At 42.0% G+C, this 19,654-nt stretch overlaps 1 protein-coding gene across 1 annotated transcript; it reads left to right on the top strand.

Moving 5' to 3' along the window:
- The first annotated feature begins 8,611 nt into the window (after window positions 1–8,611).
- Window positions 8,612–18,203, top strand: LOC116224744 (GTPase IMAP family member 7-like). Its single transcript, XM_031585533.2, has 4 exons — window positions 8,612–8,905; window positions 11,249–11,305; window positions 11,733–12,773; window positions 16,075–18,203. Exons 1-4 carry the CDS (start codon window positions 8,896–8,898, stop codon window positions 16,362–16,364), a joined length of 1,398 nt encoding a protein of 465 aa, XP_031441393.1. The 5' UTR covers window positions 8,612–8,895; the 3' UTR covers window positions 16,365–18,203.
- The last annotated feature ends 1,451 nt before the right edge of the window (window positions 18,204–19,654 follow it).

A 19,654-nucleotide genomic window follows, 5' to 3' on the forward strand; every position in this document is an offset into this window, starting at 1 on the left:
CCTAACTTGTCTCTCCACACAGTATCCGTTCTACCTTTCAGAGTAGCCCTATTGGCCACTTTCACAAGATTCTTGTATACAACCTTCCCAGTGACTGAATCTAAATGCATCCGATCACAGTCCCCAAGCACTAGCAGAGGGCTAGTGTGACCACATTCTGAAAGTTATGGTGAAAGTTTCATATTCTGAAGACCATCACTAGTATTACATAGAATGTTACCTTTAGTATAGTCTTCCAGGAGACTTTTCTCCTGGTAACTGTCAGGGAATTTTTCACCCTTTACCAGGATTGTATTAAACCTCAGAATTAAGACACACACAACCAAGAATATAATCAAATATAGCTGCAAGCAGCGATGCGGATTCCTCCAAAGATTGCGAAACCAGGGGAAAATATATATACAATTTTGGAAAGAAGAGTGGAAGAAGGAAAGAAGAGTGGAAGAAGGAAAGAATAGAGGAAAGAAGAGTGAAGAAAGGAAAGAAGAAAAGAAAGAAGTGTCTTGCTAAAGGACGCTTCAACAGGGAATTGAACTTACAACGGTCAAACGGTTCAAAAGTTACAGTGTTAACAAAAGTCCAACTTTGACCCGTTGGTGGCGCTAGTGTGGTCTAGTGGGAGACATGAAACTTGGTGTGAGTGATGAAGGGACTGTCCTTAATGAGAATGAGAATGAGAATTTCAGAAAAAGTTACCATACGGTTCTAGGGGCTGCCATTGACTCCCATTGCAGAAGAATAATAATAATACCTACAATAACAATAGGTTTCCTCCTGACGGAGGAATCCTAATAACAGACATTTACTCTGGCCCAGAGGAGTGTAGTGGTTTCAGACGACTCTTCAACCATACACTGCCTATCTTCTTAGAAATGTCTGCGCTTTATTCAAGAAAATATCACAGAACTCAAACATGACACTCCCATGGTTGTACCATCTGGTCTTTGGTTCCCAGAGATAAGAATGTTTACCTAAGACCCCCAAAACCCAGACTTTAACACAATAGTCAAAATGAGTTCACATAAACACATGGTCTCCTAATTCAGTCCTACCCTAAACATCAAATGACAGGTTTGAGTTTAACATCTCTGAGTTCCAAAACCCCCACATTCTCACAAACTCATCATTCCTCTCAATGAGAACAAAGGAACATCTGAGTCTTCCATTTAACAAACTAATATCAACCTATAACACATATAATGATAATAATTATATAGCATATTTCTTTCACAGTAACTTAACACCGCACTTAGTTTATCCAAAAACCGTTTCACATATCTCTGAGACCTTATTCCTAAGAAAGAGGCTGTCGCCTGGACATTCTGTAAATTACAACCTCCTGTATTAACAACATGGCGTAATTGCAAGACTCCTTTCTCACAGAGCAGAGTTTTTAGACCAGCAACATTACATGACACATCAAATCGTGACCCCATAACAACAGGTTCTTCAAGTAACCAGTGCACAGAAGATAGTCCTCCTGCCCACTCATGATTGAAAAGCCCCCAAGCCCTAAAAAGGCTCTTGTAGAAAGGAGACAGTCCATCAAGCGCAAGTTGCTTTGTGTCCATTTGAAAAAGAGCAATGTCCAGGCCCAGGTTACTGACTTCACGCAGAATGCCAAGAGCCAGTGGTCTCCAGGCCAGAGTACTTGAAGCAGAGAGCAGTCGCTGGATGAACTGCAAGCGAAAAGTGTCCCTCCTGCAAGCAAGATTAATAAGTCCTTGTCCTCCATCCTCCTTTGATAGGAAAAGGATGACTTGAGGGACCCAGTGTAGTCTATCCCAAAAGAAATTTACCACTTCCCTCTGAATACTCTCAATAAGTCCAACAGGGGGTTCCATACATGCAAATTTGTGCCATAAGGCTGATGCCACAAGGTTGTTAATTATAAGTGTGCGCCCCCTATATGATAGTTGAGGGAGCAGCCACTTCCATTTCCCCAAACGAAACTTAACCTTTTCCAAAACCCCTTCCCAGTTCTTTTGAACAAAAACATCGTCACCCAAATAAACACCAAGCAATTTAAACCCTTCCTTTTTCCAAACCATCCCACCTGACAAACGAGTGCACCTTTTTTCCCACTCTCCAACCCAAATAGCTTCGCTCTTCCCCCAGTTCACTTTAGCAGAGGAAAGAAAATTAAAATCATTAACAATAGTTTGTAACACATTCAAATCATCACTGCCATTAACAAAAACGGTTACATCATCAGCATAAGCAGACAAAAAGAAACGTTCGTTACAGAAAGGCAAAGAAACACCCCTCAAATCAGACCGTAGCCTATGTAACAGGGGCTCAATTGAAATGGAGTAAAGCATGCCAGACAATGGACACCCCTGCCTGACCCCTCTTTTGACCTTAAAAGGGGCGCTCAGGCCTCCATTTATTTTCACCAAACTTTCACTGTTACAGTAAATAGCCCTGACCATAGCTGTGAAAACAGGGCTAAACCCAAAAGCGTCAAAAGTGGCTCACAAATAATCATGTTCAACATGGTCAAAAGCTTTTTGTTGATCTAGAGAGATCAGCCCCACATTAATGCCTGCATTTCTTGACGCAGTCATTAGGTCTCCGACTACCGCTATGTTATCAAAAATTGATCGGTCTGGTATACAATAAGATTGATCTGAATGCACTACTTGACCAATTACTTGTTTTAACCTCATAGCCAGAGCCTTGGACAGAATCTTCATGTCAGAGCATAGCAGGGAGACAGGGCGCCAGTTGCCTATTTCCTGCAAGTTACTCTTCTTGGGCAGAAGTGTAATCACCGCCCGGCGACAGCTAAGGGGAAAGCAACCTTCCCCCAAGCACTCACAGAGCACTGCAAGGAGGTCCTTCCCAACACATGACCAAAAAGCTTTATAAAAGTCAAATGGCAGACCATCGATCCCAGGGGCTCTGGCATTCTGCATACTCATGGCAGCCTGTTCAAGCTCATGAAGTGTTAGCACCTTATCTGTTACAGCATGACACTCATCAGGCACTTTAGGCAAATCATTGAAAAAAGGACTGGGCAACAGATCATTAGACACCAATTCAGTGTCGTACAACTTAGAATAAAAAGATCTTGCATAATTGCAAATCTGTGCAGGGTCAGACAACTCCTGGCCTGTTTCAGACCTCAGGATGTGCATTAACCGGCTCTGACCATTCTGCCTCTCTAAATTAAAGAAATACTTGGATGGAGCATCCATCAGCGTAACGTTCTGAAAACGGGAGTGTACTAAAGCCCCTTGTGCTCTGACTCCCAACAGTTCTTTTAGCCTGCCCTTCCTTTCATCCAGGAGTTTAAGGTGGTCCCCGTCCCCTGCAGGTGTTACCAGCCTTTGAAGACACAAGATATCATTTTCCACGACCTTGAGCGAGGAAATAATTGACTTAGTGACATTACAGGTGTAATGCTGACAAAATATCCTAATTTGGACCTTGCCATAATCCCACCAATCCTGTAAAGAGGAAAAGGAGTCAATTTGCTTCCTAAAAGTATCCCAAAAGAAAATAAAGGTGTCCTTAAAGTGCTGATATTCTAAGAGTGATGTGTTAGTAAGCACTTCTAGGCTTAAAAGCCTTAACACTCACATTACAAACAACCGCACAGTGATCAGAAAAACCAGTTGGCAGAATATGGCATGCTCTTAAAGTGTTGCGATGATTCTCCAGGGTATAAATTCTGTCTAATCTTGCAAAGGAAATATAATTCCCTCTGCTGTGAGACCAAGTATACTGCCTGACACCTTGATGTAAGGTTCTCTATGTGTCACACAAATGATGAGCATTGATCAGTTTAATTACTGCCTTCTGGGAGGGAGCATGAGGCTCTAGTGGTTTCTATCCAGCTTGTCATCCACAGTACAGTTAAAGTCACCACCTACGAAAAGAAAGATTTCTGCCTCCAAATCATTTAACACCTCATCAATTTTGCTAAAAAAAGTAACTCTGTCAGCTCCATTTGTTGGAGCATAAACATAAAAAAAAACCATGGTGTGGCTTTCAAAAACTGCTTTAATCATCAAAAGCCTCCCCTCCACAATATCCTGAACATGGCAGGAGAGCGGGAGAGAATCTTTAGAAAACAAAATCGCCACCCCTCCACTCACGGAGGACTTGTGACTAAAGAATATCTGACCATTCCATTCCCTTCTCCAATCAACTTCATTTGTTTTATCACTGTGCGTTTCCTGAATCTTTTTTAAATTAATAAAATCTATCAAAGTCAGCCTTTTCATTTTGTCTCTGGCACCGTTTAAGTTTAGAGTGCCAATTGTAAGGGCATTCGCGATCATCATGGATGTGTGGAGTTTGTAAACGTTGACTGCTCCTTAACTTTTTTCCTGAGTTTAGTCAGGAATTTTCGGAGGCGCGCAGCCTCCTTCCCAGAGAACACATTGTCTCTCAGAAAACATACAACATCATTAATAAACTGTTGCCGATCAGGAAAATAAAGCTCTGTTTCAACAATACGAAGCCCTTTGGTCTCATATAAAAAGCGGCTTATATCCTCTGCTTTGTACTTCAACGGTAAATCTCCTCCAGGTGCACAAACGTCACCAATCGAAGAGTCAGACAGATTAGAGCAAACAGACTCTTCGTCACTATCGTGTTCATCCCCTTTTTTTGCCCTTGGTACACAGCTTACACTGTCCTCAGCCTTTCTCTTGAACGGGGTCTTAAATCCACCGCTCATTGCAACGTCTTGGGCAGGCTCTGGCGAAAGCAAGCCCGAGACTTTGGCATTAGCACTTGCGTTTTCTGTAGGTGTTTCTAATACAGGTCTACCGTCTTTCTCACTCAAAGCAGTCAACTCTTTCGTGATCAAATTAACTGCGCTATCATTTGAACCAGCTGGAGTGGAGCCACCAGCTACGGCTACAAGCCCCTCTGTAATTAGGTCAATCAGGTGTTCCGCTGATTTGCTAGAGATGTTGGGTGTGCTAGCTTCATGCGCAAATGCTTCGGCGGGCGAGGGGGGAGTTGCGGGGGGACCTTCTGAGCTCGTTTCAGCCACTTTCGTTGCACTTTCAGCACTGTTATTCTTTTTCCGTTGGCAGTCGCGGACGACGTGACCCACACAACCACAGTGAAAACACCTCAGCAATGCATCAGTCGTAGCATAAACTGTGTACTCAAATCCATCCACATTTAGCTTCATTGTCAAGTTGAGCTCTTCCTCCCCATTATCAAGCACCATATACACCTGTCTCCGAAAAGAGACAACATGCTTTAGAAGCGTTGATTTACAACCCAGAGAAATCTTCCTTATGGATGAAACCAGACGACCATAACCCGATAGCTTATCCTCAATCAAATTATCATTAATAAAAGGTGGAACGTTAGATATGATGACTTTCTTAGAAGGGGAGCTAAGTGGAAGTACGGTTGTGTGTGCGTCATTTAGCACAATACCTGTTGCAATTACTTGTCTAGCTTTGTCAACCGTACTGATAACAACCACAATTGCATTATTCATACGGGAGGCCGATTTAACATTTTCATGGCCAACCACATCACCACATCATGGCAACACTACACTCCTCGACACTTGTGGAACACTGAATTTTAACCCCATGTTGTCTCGTAAGACGCTGAAATTCCATTATGCCCGCAGCAGTCACGCTGCCAGCCAAGGCTGGTGGCTAACTCCGCTGGAGGGCAAACTAAAAAAATAAAGCAAACTAAAAACTATCTACAGCGTCTGTAGAGATTGATAACAACGGAAAATAACAAAGAAACAGTTTGCCGAAAAACATGTACAAAAAACGTACCAAAAAATAAGTTAGAATAGTTAGAATCCACTCACTTTCAGGAGCCGCTCAAACACTCAACCGCACGCGTAGAGAGAGAGAGAGAGAGAGAGAGAGCGAGCGCGCACACACACAAGACATGGGGCACATGACATAGAAAACATGGATCCGGCTCAGATCGTGACATAGGGTCCAGGGTGGGAGACAGCGAGGAGCAGATGAAGGATTTAACTAGCCTCTCGAAGCACTTCATTATGACAGAGGTCAGTGCTACCGGGCGATAGTCATTCATGCAGATGGCCTTGGTGTTCTTGGGCACAGGGACGATGGTGGTCCTTTTAAAGCAGGTGGGGAGTACAGACATGCTGAGGGAGAGGTTAAAGATGTCGCTGAAGACCCCTGCTAGCTGGTCAGCGCAACCCCTGAGGGCCCTACCTGATATGCCATCTGGGCCAGGTGCCTTGTGAGGGTTGATCTTTTTGAAGCAGTGCCTCACCTCAGCTACAGTTATTGTAGGCACACCACTGGCTAAGCCTTCAGGTAACTCCACTGCAGGGGGGTCACTTTCCCTCTCAAAGCGAGCGTAAAAGGCATTCAGCTCGACTGGATGTAGGACAGAGGACTGGGTCTCACTGTAACTCCTCCCTTTATAGTCAGTGATGGCTTTTAGTCCACTCCACATGCGCCTGGGGTCAGAGCCATGGTAACTGGACTCCACCTTAGTTCTGTAAGCCCTCTTTGCTGCTTTGATGGCCTTCAAAAGGTCGTATCTGGCCTTCCTGTACTGATCAGGATCCGCGGAGTTAAAGGCCGCAGACCGGGCTCTCAGGTTGGCCCGGACAGTGGCGTCAACCCAGGGCTTCTGATTGGGGAAAGACCAGACATCCTTCTTGGGAACGACATCATCGATGCAGTGTTGGATGTAGCTGGAAACAGTATCCGTATATTCATTTATGTCCCCATCTGCTGCCTCCCGAAACATCAGCCAGTCAGTGGTGTCAAAATAGTCCTGGAGAGTAGCCACACTCTCGTCACTCCATTGATGGACTGTCCTCGCAACAGGTCTGACCTGTTTGAGCTTTTGCCTATATGCGGGGAGGAGAAGATGGAGGCTGTGGGTCAGCCTTTCCAAAAGCAGGGCGGGTGGAGGGGTTTGTAACTGTCCCGGAATGCTGTATAACAGTGGTCGAGGGTCTGATCCCACGTGTGAAGAAGTCTATGTGCTGATGTTATTTAGGCAGGACTTTCTTCATGTTGGCTCTGTTGAAATCTCCAACAACAATGAAGGCTGCCTCCGGGTGCACATTCTCCAGACCATTTATAATACCATACAGTTCATCCAAAGCAGTAGCCTTATCTGCCTGAGGGGGAATGTAGACTACACTCACAATGACTGCAGTAAACTCCCACGGTAGATAGAAGGGTCTGATTTTTACAGTTAGCAGCTCAAGGACCGGAGAGCAGTAAGATGCTAGAACTGCTATATCCGTAGCCCATAGAAAGTTAACTAGTTATTGTTAACGAGTTAAAAGTTATTGACTGTTATTTGTGAATCAATTAGGCTATATTTGTTAGGGTTCTAGATGAGACTTTCTATGTTGGCCACCTTGGTAGCCATTTTGTCGTTTTGTTCCATGTGCTCTATGTTTATGTTTTGACATGTGCTTTTATTTTGGTTTCTATGTGTTTGTTGCTCCACCCCTTACATTGTTTGATCAACTTCCTGTCATTGTTAATTTCCCACCAATTTGCAAATCGCACCTGTTCCCCATCCTGATTTGTATTACCCCTCTTATTTATACTTCAAAATGTCACCGTCTAAGACCTATGCTTTAGACAGGGGTGGTTTTTAGATGGCATAAATTAGTAGTATTCCATATATTATTTTATGCACAAGTCACATCCATGTATTTTTATTGTCGGCAAACTTATTTGTGAATTAATCATATTCATGCCACAAATAGGCAAGTTCCTTGGTTACCAAGAACTCTCTTACCGAATCTAATGCTATGATGCTAGAATTCAGTTATGTACAGTTATGTAGAATTCTCTGTAGAACATGATTCTTTCAATATACCACCCATCCCAATTTGCAATTTTTTTTGCTATTTTTATTGTTTAAAATTAAGTTAATTTACAGATTGCACAGCTGAAGGAAGAGATAGCTCATCTAGAAGCTATCCCATATCATGTGGTAACAGTACCAACTACATCTGAAAGTAAGAAACGATTTCCACTGTAATCATCTACACTATTTTGAATTTCAGATTTTGCTGAGTGCCTTTAGGTATCATTGGTACTTGGGTGAGTTGATTTAAACATGGAAGACTAACTGAGAGTGCTGGTAAAAAGTAAGAAATGTCTGAAACCATTTCCACTGTAAACATCTCAATTCTGCAGACTATTTAAAATTTAAGATTTTGCTGATTGCCAGTTGATTTAAGAGTGTTTAATACACACAACCAGAAAGAGGTAAATGAGGTGATGTTGGGAGGGACAATGACGCTTTCTGTTTTTGAGGTTTACTGCATTACAGATTTGTATGCTTGCTACTTGCTGGGACTCTAGCCCAAAAGACTGGAAATACTGCAGACCTTAACATTCAAGGATGCGATGTTTAGTCAACAGTTTACAGGAACAGAGTGATTTTTTAAAAATATATTTTTATGTCATTGTACTGAAACCCATATGCTGGTAGGGAGAGCCCTATAGCTCACATCCTACTGTAAACAAAACTCAGACTTATTCTCCTAATGCCTCTCTGAAATGAGTGGGGGAACCCGCAGAGAAGTCAGAAGAGGTCGAAAAAGCTGGTAACGGAACAAGGAACATCGATAAAAAAAAAGACCAGAGTCCTCTGACAATGAGGAAACGGTGTCTTGCTGTCTGGCTAAGAAGTCGATGCACCGTTCTGTGGATTTATTTCTATATCTAAAGAGCTCCACAACTTTAAAAAAAGGAAATACACACGGCTACTTTGGAGTTAAAGGAGGATTTAAGTAGTTAGCTCGTTAACGTTATTTATATTAATTACATTTTTCATGCGTGACATTAATCGTTGCGCGGCCTTGGCTTTGGAACAACGGCGTCATCACCTGCAAAACAAAAGCTTAACAAACTCCTACCTATATTTTATGTTCAAGCATCAATGGGAAACTGTGAGTGACCTTTAACAACCTACTGTGATGAATATGTTATAACAATTTATTTCGCCCCTGCAGCGATCAAGAACTTTTATTAGATGCTCCACTCAGATTATAAAAACAACAACACTTTTTAGACCTTGGTTTCTACAAAGATTAGCCTATACAATGGACAAAACTCGGACAAAAACGACTACATACTTGGTACTTCTTTCGACTGTTCTAGGGGTCCATGGAAGGAGAGGACATTTAGTTATTGCTGTACCTGTGGTTGCTTGCACACGCAGACGCAGCCTTCTAAAAAAAACACATTTCCGTTTTAATTGCCTTCACTTTCACAGCGGTGTTTTTAGATTGTTGTAGAATGAACATTCTGAATAAATGACTGGGTCCATAACATAACGTGGAAATTGAGAATCTTACATTGTTGATGAACGCAATATTTTAGTAGAATATTCAGAACTCACCTGTTGAAGAGTTAAACATGCCTGCCAGGTTTTAGTCTAGTTTTACCCGTAGTCTCTACAATAACAAACAAATGTAAAAAACACAAATATAATGCTATAGGCTAAATTACCAGGAGACGGTATGGCATCATGCCGCGTCAGTTTGGTTATAGGGTGCATTCCGTATGGTAATTTTTGCATTCTTCCTCTGGTCCTCGTTCCGAGGACTTACAAAAAGTTTTTCGAACTACTTTGTGCAAAACTGATCAAATTGACAATGATACGAAATAATAACAATATAAGAGAAGTTACATGCCAGCAAAAAATGCCACTCAGTGGAGTTCATTGCAAAAAGTGCCTTCTTGTTCACAGATCAACTGAAAAAAAAATGTAATGTCTTTGGTTTTGTACACCTCAGACCAGGTCCAGCATCAAGCAGGATTACCCAGTTAAGAAGTAACGTCAAAAACAGCATGCAGCAACTTCTTTGAACATGTGTTAATAAATCACAATAATCAGTAACTACTATTGATACTGTTGCATTACTATTGATTGATTGATTGACACCTGATATTCCAGTTTAGTTTTACAAATTCAGCCAAATATTTTCCACAGTTGAGCTCACGATCTAGCTTCCAGGAATACCCCTGAGACCTTAACCTGTCCTAAACTATATCATCCCATCCCCTACCCGTCCTTGCACATGCACAAAAGCCAAGTGATGGTATCTGCCTGGCAAATGCATTGCCTGGGCATGCCTTCACAATGGTCAAGATGAAAGAAAAAGGGTGTGGGGGAGGTCAAAGGGGGTTCAATTACAGTACAGAAGCAACAGTAAAATAAGAAATAATTTCTAACCGTTTGGCCCAAAATTGTTTGTAGTAGTTAACTACAGAAAAAATGTCAAAAAAAATATTTAACTATTTGAATCATGCAAATATGAATGAGGTTGAACAACCTAAAAGCTACTGCAAAATTTAGTTAAACTAGTTTAATGACATGTAGTTCACTTCCAAAACCGCATAAATGTATAGCCTGGGCTATTACCATAGTCTTGTCAGGAACCCCATTTGTTTTCATGAGGGGTTGGTTTTCAGCCGCCATGAATTAGGTTTCTTTTGAATTAGCATTATTTGGTGAAATGTCAGCCCTCGTGTGAAGATCTATTTGTGTAAAGACCAGCGGGTCTACCTGTGCAAGTCCACCGAGGAAGTCCACGGGAAAGGCAGTTCCTCAGATAAGTGTCTTCCTCGTCTCACCTAGTCCGGTGCCTCACTGTGTATTATTACATCTCATGACATTGCAGTTGGACGTAGCCAAGTAAAAAGGCATCTTCTTGTCAAAAGGCAGCTTCATCACTATAACTTTCTGTCATTACTGCACAGCAGTCCTCAGTGTCTTCTCCTACTTTCTCTGTTGGGTTGTGGACCCACCAGTCTGCATTTTATTAGTCGGATTTCATTCCCGCTTTGGTCTTTCAATTATCCCTTCAGTTACTGGCTCTCACTGAAACATGATAAGGCCAGAAAACACTGCTACACCTGCAGCACTGATGAATAATTATGTCTTTTCCCATACCTCTCGTTTATCTGGTAGAGGAGGTGGAACAGGGTTCCTAGTCTCCAATGCCTGTAAATTCACTCAGCTGCTGCCTGCGCACAGCTATAACTCGTTTGAATATCCTTTCAAGTCATACCTGGTGGATATTTACCTGGTGGACAACTTCACAGCTTTGTGAATGAGCTAGACATTCTGCTGCCCTTCCAATGGATAATTGTCCATTTCTAATTCTCTGTGATATGGATATTCATATGGACAGTTCACATTCAGCAGACTTCTTGTCCCTACTTCACTCATTTAATCTCAAACGTGTTCTCAGCCCATAATCATTATTCTCTACCATCTTCCACAGTCGCAGCAGCAGCAAAAAGGGCATTCTACAAGGAAAAGGTTGACAATGCTACAGACGGTAAGAAACTTTTATCTACTTTATCTCCTTTACCCTCATAACCCCTCTAACAGCATTAAACTTCTACGGGATACTGATGAATGGGATAATGGTCAGAACATGATTTATTTCTGTGTGGCGTTCTGCTTATTTTCAAAGTGTGCACATTAGCTTATACATGTGTGTTTGATGTAGCAGGGATAACTTAAAACTCTTGACGTACTATATGCTTTGAGCATTCAACACTGCAAATACAATTTTAAGAATTCAGTTATGTACAGTTATGTAGAATTCTCTGTAGAGAGGGATTCTTTCAATATGCCACCCATCCCAATTTGACATTCATTATTGTTTGTTTAAATTATGCTCTAAAATCAGTTTGATGACTCGAAGGACACATTTAAAAGGAAGTGTCCCTCAGTGTTATTCTTCTATGTTTTTCTTTCAGTTTGTAAACCGTTGTTTGAACAGCTGAACTTTGTAACTATTGGATGCCACTGTGCTGGGAAAAGTGAAGTATGTAATGCCATACTTGGGAAAAAGACATTTAGATTTTGGTACTTATGGAAAAAAACGCATGTGAAGGATACACATGAAGCAAGTGGGAGGAGAATAACAGTTACCCGTGCACCTGGCTGGAATGAGAACAACCTCAGCCAACGTAAAGTACAAACAGAGATATTGTCCTGTGTAAATAAGTCCTTCAAAGCTGGACTTCATGCGGTTGTCTTTGTTGTGAATGCTAATAGACCCTTCTCAGATCAAACAACCAGAACCCTAGAAGGGTTTCTCCCAGAGAAGGTGTGGGATCATACCATCGTGGTGCTTCATAATGCAGAAGCTGATGGTGATGAGCTTGACGCCATCTTACAGACAGACAGATCTCTCCAGAACCTCATTCAGAAATGTGGAAACCGATGTTGTGTACTCAACAGGAAATCCATATGTGGTGTCATTGACAGCCTTGAGGAAATGATAGCGGAGAAAAAAAGTATTTACTTTGGAAAAAATGTTGAGATGGAAGAGAAGGCAAAAAAAAGCGTCATAAAAAAGCTCAGGTGCAACATTGAATGTCTTAAAAAGCAAAGAAATGAAAATCTTGAACAACTTGAGGAGGTTCCATGGAAAAACAAAAAAAATGAGCTTCAGAAGATTATAGCACTGATAGATGTTGAAATACGAAACCTTCAAGAGATCTGCCATAAACAGGAGGAAGAACTGGAATCATTACGGCAAGAAAAATGCTCCGATGTCTCGTTACAAGGATGTCAACAGCTTCCAAATAAAGATCAGCAGATTGCACAGCAGGAGGAAGAGATAGCTCAACCAAGAGCGATCCCCTCTCATGTGGGACCAGTACCAATCAGGTGCAAGAACAAGCGATGGCCACGGCAAAAATGGCGACGGCAACAATGGCGGTGGAAAAGGAAATGCGGAAAATCGAAAAGGACAAAGACATTAGGCAAAGAGAAACTGCATCCAGGTGAAAGTAAGAAACTATTTTCACTGTAAACATCTACACTATTTTGAATTTCAGATTTTTCTGATTGCCTTTAAGTATGATTAGTGCTGAAAGACCAACTGAAAGTGCTGGTAAAAAGTAAGAAATGTCTGAAACTATTTACATCCACATTCTGCAGACTGTTTAAAATTTCAGATTTAGCTGATTGCCAGTTCATTTAAGTCTGTATAATACACACAACCAGAAAGAGGTAAATAAGGTGATGTTGGGATGGACAAAAACACTTTCTGTTTTTGAGGTTTACTGCATGACAGATTTGTTTGTATTAGAGCAGTGTTTCCCAAACTTTTTACAGTCCCGTACCCCTTCAGACATTCAATCTCCAGCTACGTACTCCCCCATATATAGTATTTATTTATTCATGTTTGTAAGCCCCCCCCCACAAACACACACACACACACTCACCACAGGTTAATGAGAAGGGTGTGCTTGAGAGGATGCACATAACTCTGCAATGTCTGGCTGAATTTGAGAATCTCTTAAATCATTTTTCACACAGCCTGTGCCTGTATATTGTTTTCATGCTCGTCAGAGCTGAGAACCCACTCACATAAGTACGTTGTGGCAAACTTAGGCTGCACAGCGCACAGCCTTTATTTGGGGCAGGCTTGTATTAGGGGCAGGCTTTTAGTTCTTACTAATTATACGGCTCTTCAGAATGTTCCAAAAAGTTCAGTTGATTTGAATGGGGCACCCCAACTTTAGCAGGTCTGTAATTTCTTGATATTCACCACTGCGAAAAGTAAATGACCGCTGTCATTGGCAACGGGTTTTGTGCTTCTAATTCACATCTTTCATATCATTCTGCAAGAAGTCCGGTCATTTAACGTAGCGGAAAGTCATTGTAACTTGAAGTCAGCAAGCAATGGGTTGCTACGCAACACCTGGAACGTTAAAGTTCTATTAGCCTGAAGAACAATTTTTTCTTAGCGGAAATCACGAAACGGCTAGCCTGGATACCAGACCGAACTTAGCCCCGCCCACACATTTTTTGGTTGGGAAGTTCGGTCTGGCATTACTCCATTGAGGAGAAATTATCTGCGGACAGACATTGCCGTACCAATCAAATTGTCAAGGCGGGCTTTAAACGATGATGGACAGATGATCAACAGTAACGTAACCAACCACGTCACAAAACAAACATGGCTGCCGCTGGAGAGCTGAAATGTATAGATTCGAGTCCATTTAGACATTGACAGTGCATTCATTTTGAAAGAGGAACAAAGAAACGCAATCAAGGCATTTGTCAATCGAAAATATGTTTTTGCCTTCCTTCCTACGGGATCCGGTAAAAGTTTAATTTATCAGCTGGCCCTGGTCACATACTACATTGTTCTGATTGGTTGTAGGTAACCAATTGAGCGAAGAGGCATTTTTTCTCCTGGTTTGGTTGAAACACGCCCCATAATCACAGCCCAATGGAGCGATATCAGACTCATATTCTGACTAGAATTATGAGTATGACATCGTCAGGTTACGAAACGGCAACAACATCATTAAAAAGAGGTATTTTGGTGGAATGTCTTCTATCGTTTGGCAAGTAACTGTATTATAACAAATTCACCTAGTAGGCTGAGACATTAATTTTTTTATTGCAAACAGCCCATGAAATTAGCCAACAACATTAAACAGGAGGAGAACATGTATTTATGAAATGCATTAAATTAAATTGTGATGTCTGCTTTGTGCTGATGGACTGATGCTGGTAGGCTACAGTAAAATAGGCTACCTGTACCTTTTTTTACCCCGGGCCTGTATTTGTGGCCCGGCCTTTATTTGTCCGTATCGACCACGCCCCCGACTACTATCTGAAGCCCAGCCTCTAATTGAATCCCGGTCTTTATATGAGGATTTACGGTATATATTACCAACAATGTGTTGGATTTTACGGTCGAACTAGTTACTTCGGTTATTGTATTGGGAAAGTAGACAGGTCAAAGAGAAAGCTATCAGAAACATGAATAGCACTCTGACACACAGTAACGTAAACAGACGGTCAAAGTGCTGAAGCGTTCTTAAAAACACTGATGAAAGGCACGATTTGGTGCGGCGACACACATAGCAGCTTTACCCACATCTGAAAAACACATACACTACAAACAGGTGCTCAGAGACGACCTGACTCCGAAATTATAACAAACTCTTAAATAGGGGCACGGCAGCTTGAATGATAGCAGCTGTGCAGAAGACGTTATTGCTATGTCCCTGTTGTAGTGGTCATCAGCTTGTAAGCGATGATGAGCTATATGACAAGGCAAAACGTCTGTCTGACCACTACAACAGGGACATAGCAATAACGTTTTCTGCATAACTCCTATCATTCAGGACCTGTTTTAGACCAGAGATTGTTCAGCAGTCCTCAGTCTCCCAACTTGCCAAGATGCTGATTGTGGATTATCACTCCGTAACATCCACCTTCGGTGAGCTGTGCACTGCCCTGCTATTGCTTCTGACATTGACATCTGTGACCGTGGCAACAGCCGAGTGATCCTTTTCCAAATAGAAAGTCATTAAGACCTACCTGAGGGGCAGCATTGAGCAGGAGACTCTGAATGGGCTGGCTATCCTGTCCATTTAAAAAGCATATCATGCATCACCACTTTTATGTTTGAAAGGTATCGTTCGGCTTGCAGGTGTGCTGTGCCTTTGGCTGTGCTCAGTCAGCCTGTCGGTCTTGACGTTCAGATTTTGCGCCTAAACTAGCTATATCGTATCGTCTCGTCACATGATCAAATAGAGACTTGACATTGGACTACAAGATATATATTACCCAGCAATCATCATTGCATATCTGTATATGACAAAAATACCAAAGAAAATAAGAAATTATTAATTTAATTGAATAGTTTTTTGTAATTATTTCGCTGAACACTACAATGTATACATGAGTGTATTTTTGGCATTGCGACTGGGCTATTTTAAGATGTCATGTCTATTTATAAGTCAGTTTGAAAATGTAATGGGCTGTTTCACTTTGAAAATGCAAATCACATTCCCTCCCCCCCAACCCCCCCGAACCCCCCCCGTGCGCGCGTACCCCCTACGTCCCTTTGCGTACCCCTGGGAGTACGCGTACCCCAGTTTGGGAAACACTGTTAGAGAATTATGTCGGCGATATTTCTTCATGGAACAGTTCATTGGGTTGTGGTAAATATTTCACTCCGTCACATTACAATATGTAAGGAAGAGATGCTTAGCTTTGTGGGAAGTGCTGTATTTCTGTGTCTGCAAAATGTAATAGCCTCTGATATGTGCTTGAATATTTTAGCACCCTGTCTGGAAAGCGAATGGTCAAAGAAATTACTGGAGATTTTGAATAACCTAACTAAACGCGAATTCAAGGAATTTATGTTTCATCTACGCCAACAAATCACAATACCTGAAGCTGAATCACTTGACAGAGTGGATCTTGCTGATATAATGCTAAAGGTATGGGGTACATCCCAGTGTATCAGCAAAACTGAGGATCTGCTGAAAGATATCCAGCGTAATGATTTGGTGGAAAAACTAAATACATTTAGGAAAGGTGAGTCATTTTATGCACTTAAATCTTTTTAAAATCCTGATCCCTTCTGCCAATATTTATATAACTCCCCTGACCTCACAGTTTGCCTTCATTTACATAGAAGTTACTTTCATTTAGCTGACTTAAAATTGTGTATCAGTGTAGATGTGAAAATAACTGCCCTTCTCTTCCCTTTTCCCTCTCTCATCCCGAACCTTCCTTTCATGCTGTTCTCTACTTCGCTCTCTTTTATTCCCACTTTTCTGCCTCATTACCCTTCTTTCTCCCACTTTATCCGCTTTGCTCCAGTCTACTTCCAGACATTTCCACTCCATGTTGTCTCATCTAATCTCTTAGATCAGGAGAACATCCCAGACTCTCCTTTCATACTGTTCAGGATTCTGATCTCGCTGAAGACTTGTGTGTTCAACCTTTGGACAAGATCCGGGAACCATGCGCCCTATTAGCAAAATGATAACATCATGTTGACAGTGTCATGATGCCCTTAACCTGTCCAAGGAAACAGAAAATCGTCCAAGCAGCAACAACACAAATCTGTTTTTGAGGTCTTTTTTTCTTTGCTTGAATATCTGCAAAGATGGATAGGTCAGTTAGATAATCTCAGGTTCAGTTCTTAGGCTATACTCTGGGACTCTAACCAAAAGACTGTAAATACTGCAGACTTTAACATTTAAGGATAACATTTTAAGTCAACAGTGTACAGGAACAGAGTGCCTTTTGATATTTTTGTCATTGGACTGAAACCCATATTCTGGGAGGGAGAGCCCTGCTGCTCACATCCTACTGCAAAAAAACATCTCTCAGACTTCTAGAAGTATTCTCCTAAAGCCTCTCTGAAATGAGTGGGGGAACCCACAGAGAAGTCAGAAGAGGTCGAGTCCTCCAACAATGAGGGAAATGGTGCTTTGCTAGCTGGCAAAGAAGTCACTTGACCAAGAGATGAACCGCTTTGTGGAATAAATTGTATCTCTGAAGATCTCCACAACTTTAAAAAAGGATATACACACAGCAAGATGGAGTTTAAAAAGAGGCCTGAAGGAAGAGCTTATCACGCTAAAACAGGAGCTTAAACGGCAACACTTCAGGTTCAAGGCTTTCACCGCAGCAAAGGAGCGTAGCCCCTTTGAGAACTGGAAGTGAGTAGCGCTGTGACTAAGGAGTCTATAGATACTTGTTAGTAGTAGCAGTAGTAGTTACTAGTTAGATCGTATAGATAACTGGTATATATATTTACAGTTGCAGGAAAAAATGTCTGACCTGGAAAGTTGATCCAGGAGATGTAGCCTAGCATTTGGATGTATGGTGTACTCGAGAACACCAAGGGTGACTCAATGATAAAGTTTGTATGAAACGTTCTGACCACTGAGCTCCTACGACCCGATAGTATCTCCCTCCAAAATGAACGCACCCACAGGACTTTTGACACAGAAGCCAGACCCTGACTCTACACCAAGATCCATTAGGGCGGAGCACAGGGTGGTTTCCCTCCACACTCCAGCAGGGATTTTAGAGGGACGGGGATCCTTTTACTGTAAGCAACTTTCTCTGTAATTGTTCTGATGGTGTTTATTTGTTTGTTTTCAGTTGATAAGGGAAATCTGTTTTTGTATCTTTCAGTGTGAGATCAATGGATGGTATTACGTGACATAATATAGTAATTAAACTTAAGATGTTGATGTCAGTGCTGGATGAATGTGGGTAATACCAATCCAAGTTACAAGAAATGAATTACGGGCCTCATGGCAGATATCAATAGATGTAATTTAATCACCTATCTAAATATTAGTTCATGTATAGATTCCATGAAGATAAATATATTACCAAGATGTTTGTATTTATTCCAACCATTGAAAAATCTAAGCTGTATTTTATGGGGTTACCATGACACCAAAATGGTTAGCCCTTCTTTGTCTGAGATTATTATCAGCTCTGCCTTCAACACCATCATCCTGGCTCTGCTACAGGACAAGCCATTCCAGCAGGTGGATCACAGACTGACAGGAGGCAGCACGTGAGGCTGGGAAAACATGTCTCTGACTCCCGTACCATCAGCACCGGTTCCCCTCAAGGCTGCGTTCTTTCCCCTATACTCTTCTCCCTGTACACTAACAGCTGCACCTCCAGTCACCAGTTCGTCAAGCTACTTAAGTTTGCGGACGACACCACCCTCATTGGGCTCATCTCTGGTGGGGATGCCTCCGCCTACAGGTGGGAGATTGATCATCTGGTGAGCGGGTGTGGACAGAACAACCTGGAGCTCTGAAAACAGTGGAGATGTTTGTAGATTTTAGAAAGAACGCAGCCCCACCCACCCCCATCACCCTGAGGGACTCCCCAGTCGACAGTGTGGAGTACATCCTCTTCCTGGGCACCATCATCTCCTTCACTAAAAAAGCACATCAGAGGATGTACTTCCTGCGGCAGCTGAAGAAGTTCAACCTGCCAAAGACAATGATGGTGCACTTCTACACCTCCATCATTGAGTCAATCCTCACCTGGTACGCTGCTGCCACTGCCAAGGACGAAGGCAGACTGCAGCGTGTCATTCGTTCTGCTGAGATGGGCTGCAATCTGCCATTTCTCCAGGACCCTGCGGCGTGCAGGGAAGATTGTGGCTGACCCCTCCCATCCTTGACACAAAGTCTTTGTGACACTCCCCTTCGGCAGGAGGCTGCGGTCCATCAGGACCAAAACCTTACGCCACCAGAGCAGCTTCTTCCTGTCTGCAGTTGGCTTCATCAATAAGGTCCGGGACCTCCCCCTCCCCCGACACGGACTCTTATCCCACCCCCACAGACAATACACACTTCATTAACATAAAGTTTATCTGACTCATTGTGTTACATTAACACACATTATTCTTGGACAACTATATTGTCATTACACATTGCACATACTCTTTTTTGCACATTCCTGCACGGACTGCACAGCTCTTTAATTTTTCACTTTAACATATTCTGTACATTTTATATATATTACTTTTCCTATGTTTGTAAAAGTACTTAATATGTTGTGTTTATTGTGTAAGTTTATTGTTTGCAGCAATATACCATTCCTGGTAGGTGAAACCTACTTGGCAATAAAAACGTTTCTGATTTCTGATTATAGGGCCGCTCAAATGAAGACATTGGTGGGACGGTGCAAACCACCAAAGCTATTTTTAGTTTTGTAGTATTTCATTCAGGAGATGTTGGTAGCTGACATTTTTTGTTTATGTTTATCTTTGTATTTTGTGTATATCTGTGGTTGTAAGTGAAAAATCCTGGCAAGCTGACTGTTTGCCCAATCAAACTTCCTGTGAATGAAATGGAAGGGAAAAATA

The sequence above is a fragment of the Clupea harengus genome, chromosome 18 (assembly GCF_900700415.2).
Source record: "Clupea harengus chromosome 18, Ch_v2.0.2, whole genome shotgun sequence".
Taxonomy (NCBI): Eukaryota; Metazoa; Chordata; class Actinopteri; order Clupeiformes; family Clupeidae; genus Clupea; species Clupea harengus.

What these genes read in the sequence shown, in the direction of transcription:
- LOC116224744 (XM_031585533.2), top strand. An exon ending in GGTTGACAATGCTACAGACG is followed by an intron (nt 11,306 to 11,732) that starts GTAAGAAACTTT and finishes TTTTTCTTTCAG; the next exon opens with TTTGTAAACCGTTGTTTGAA. An exon ending in GAAACTGCATCCAGGTGAAA is followed by an intron (nt 12,774 to 16,074) that starts GTAAGAAACTAT and finishes TGAATATTTTAG; the next exon opens with CACCCTGTCTGGAAAGCGAA.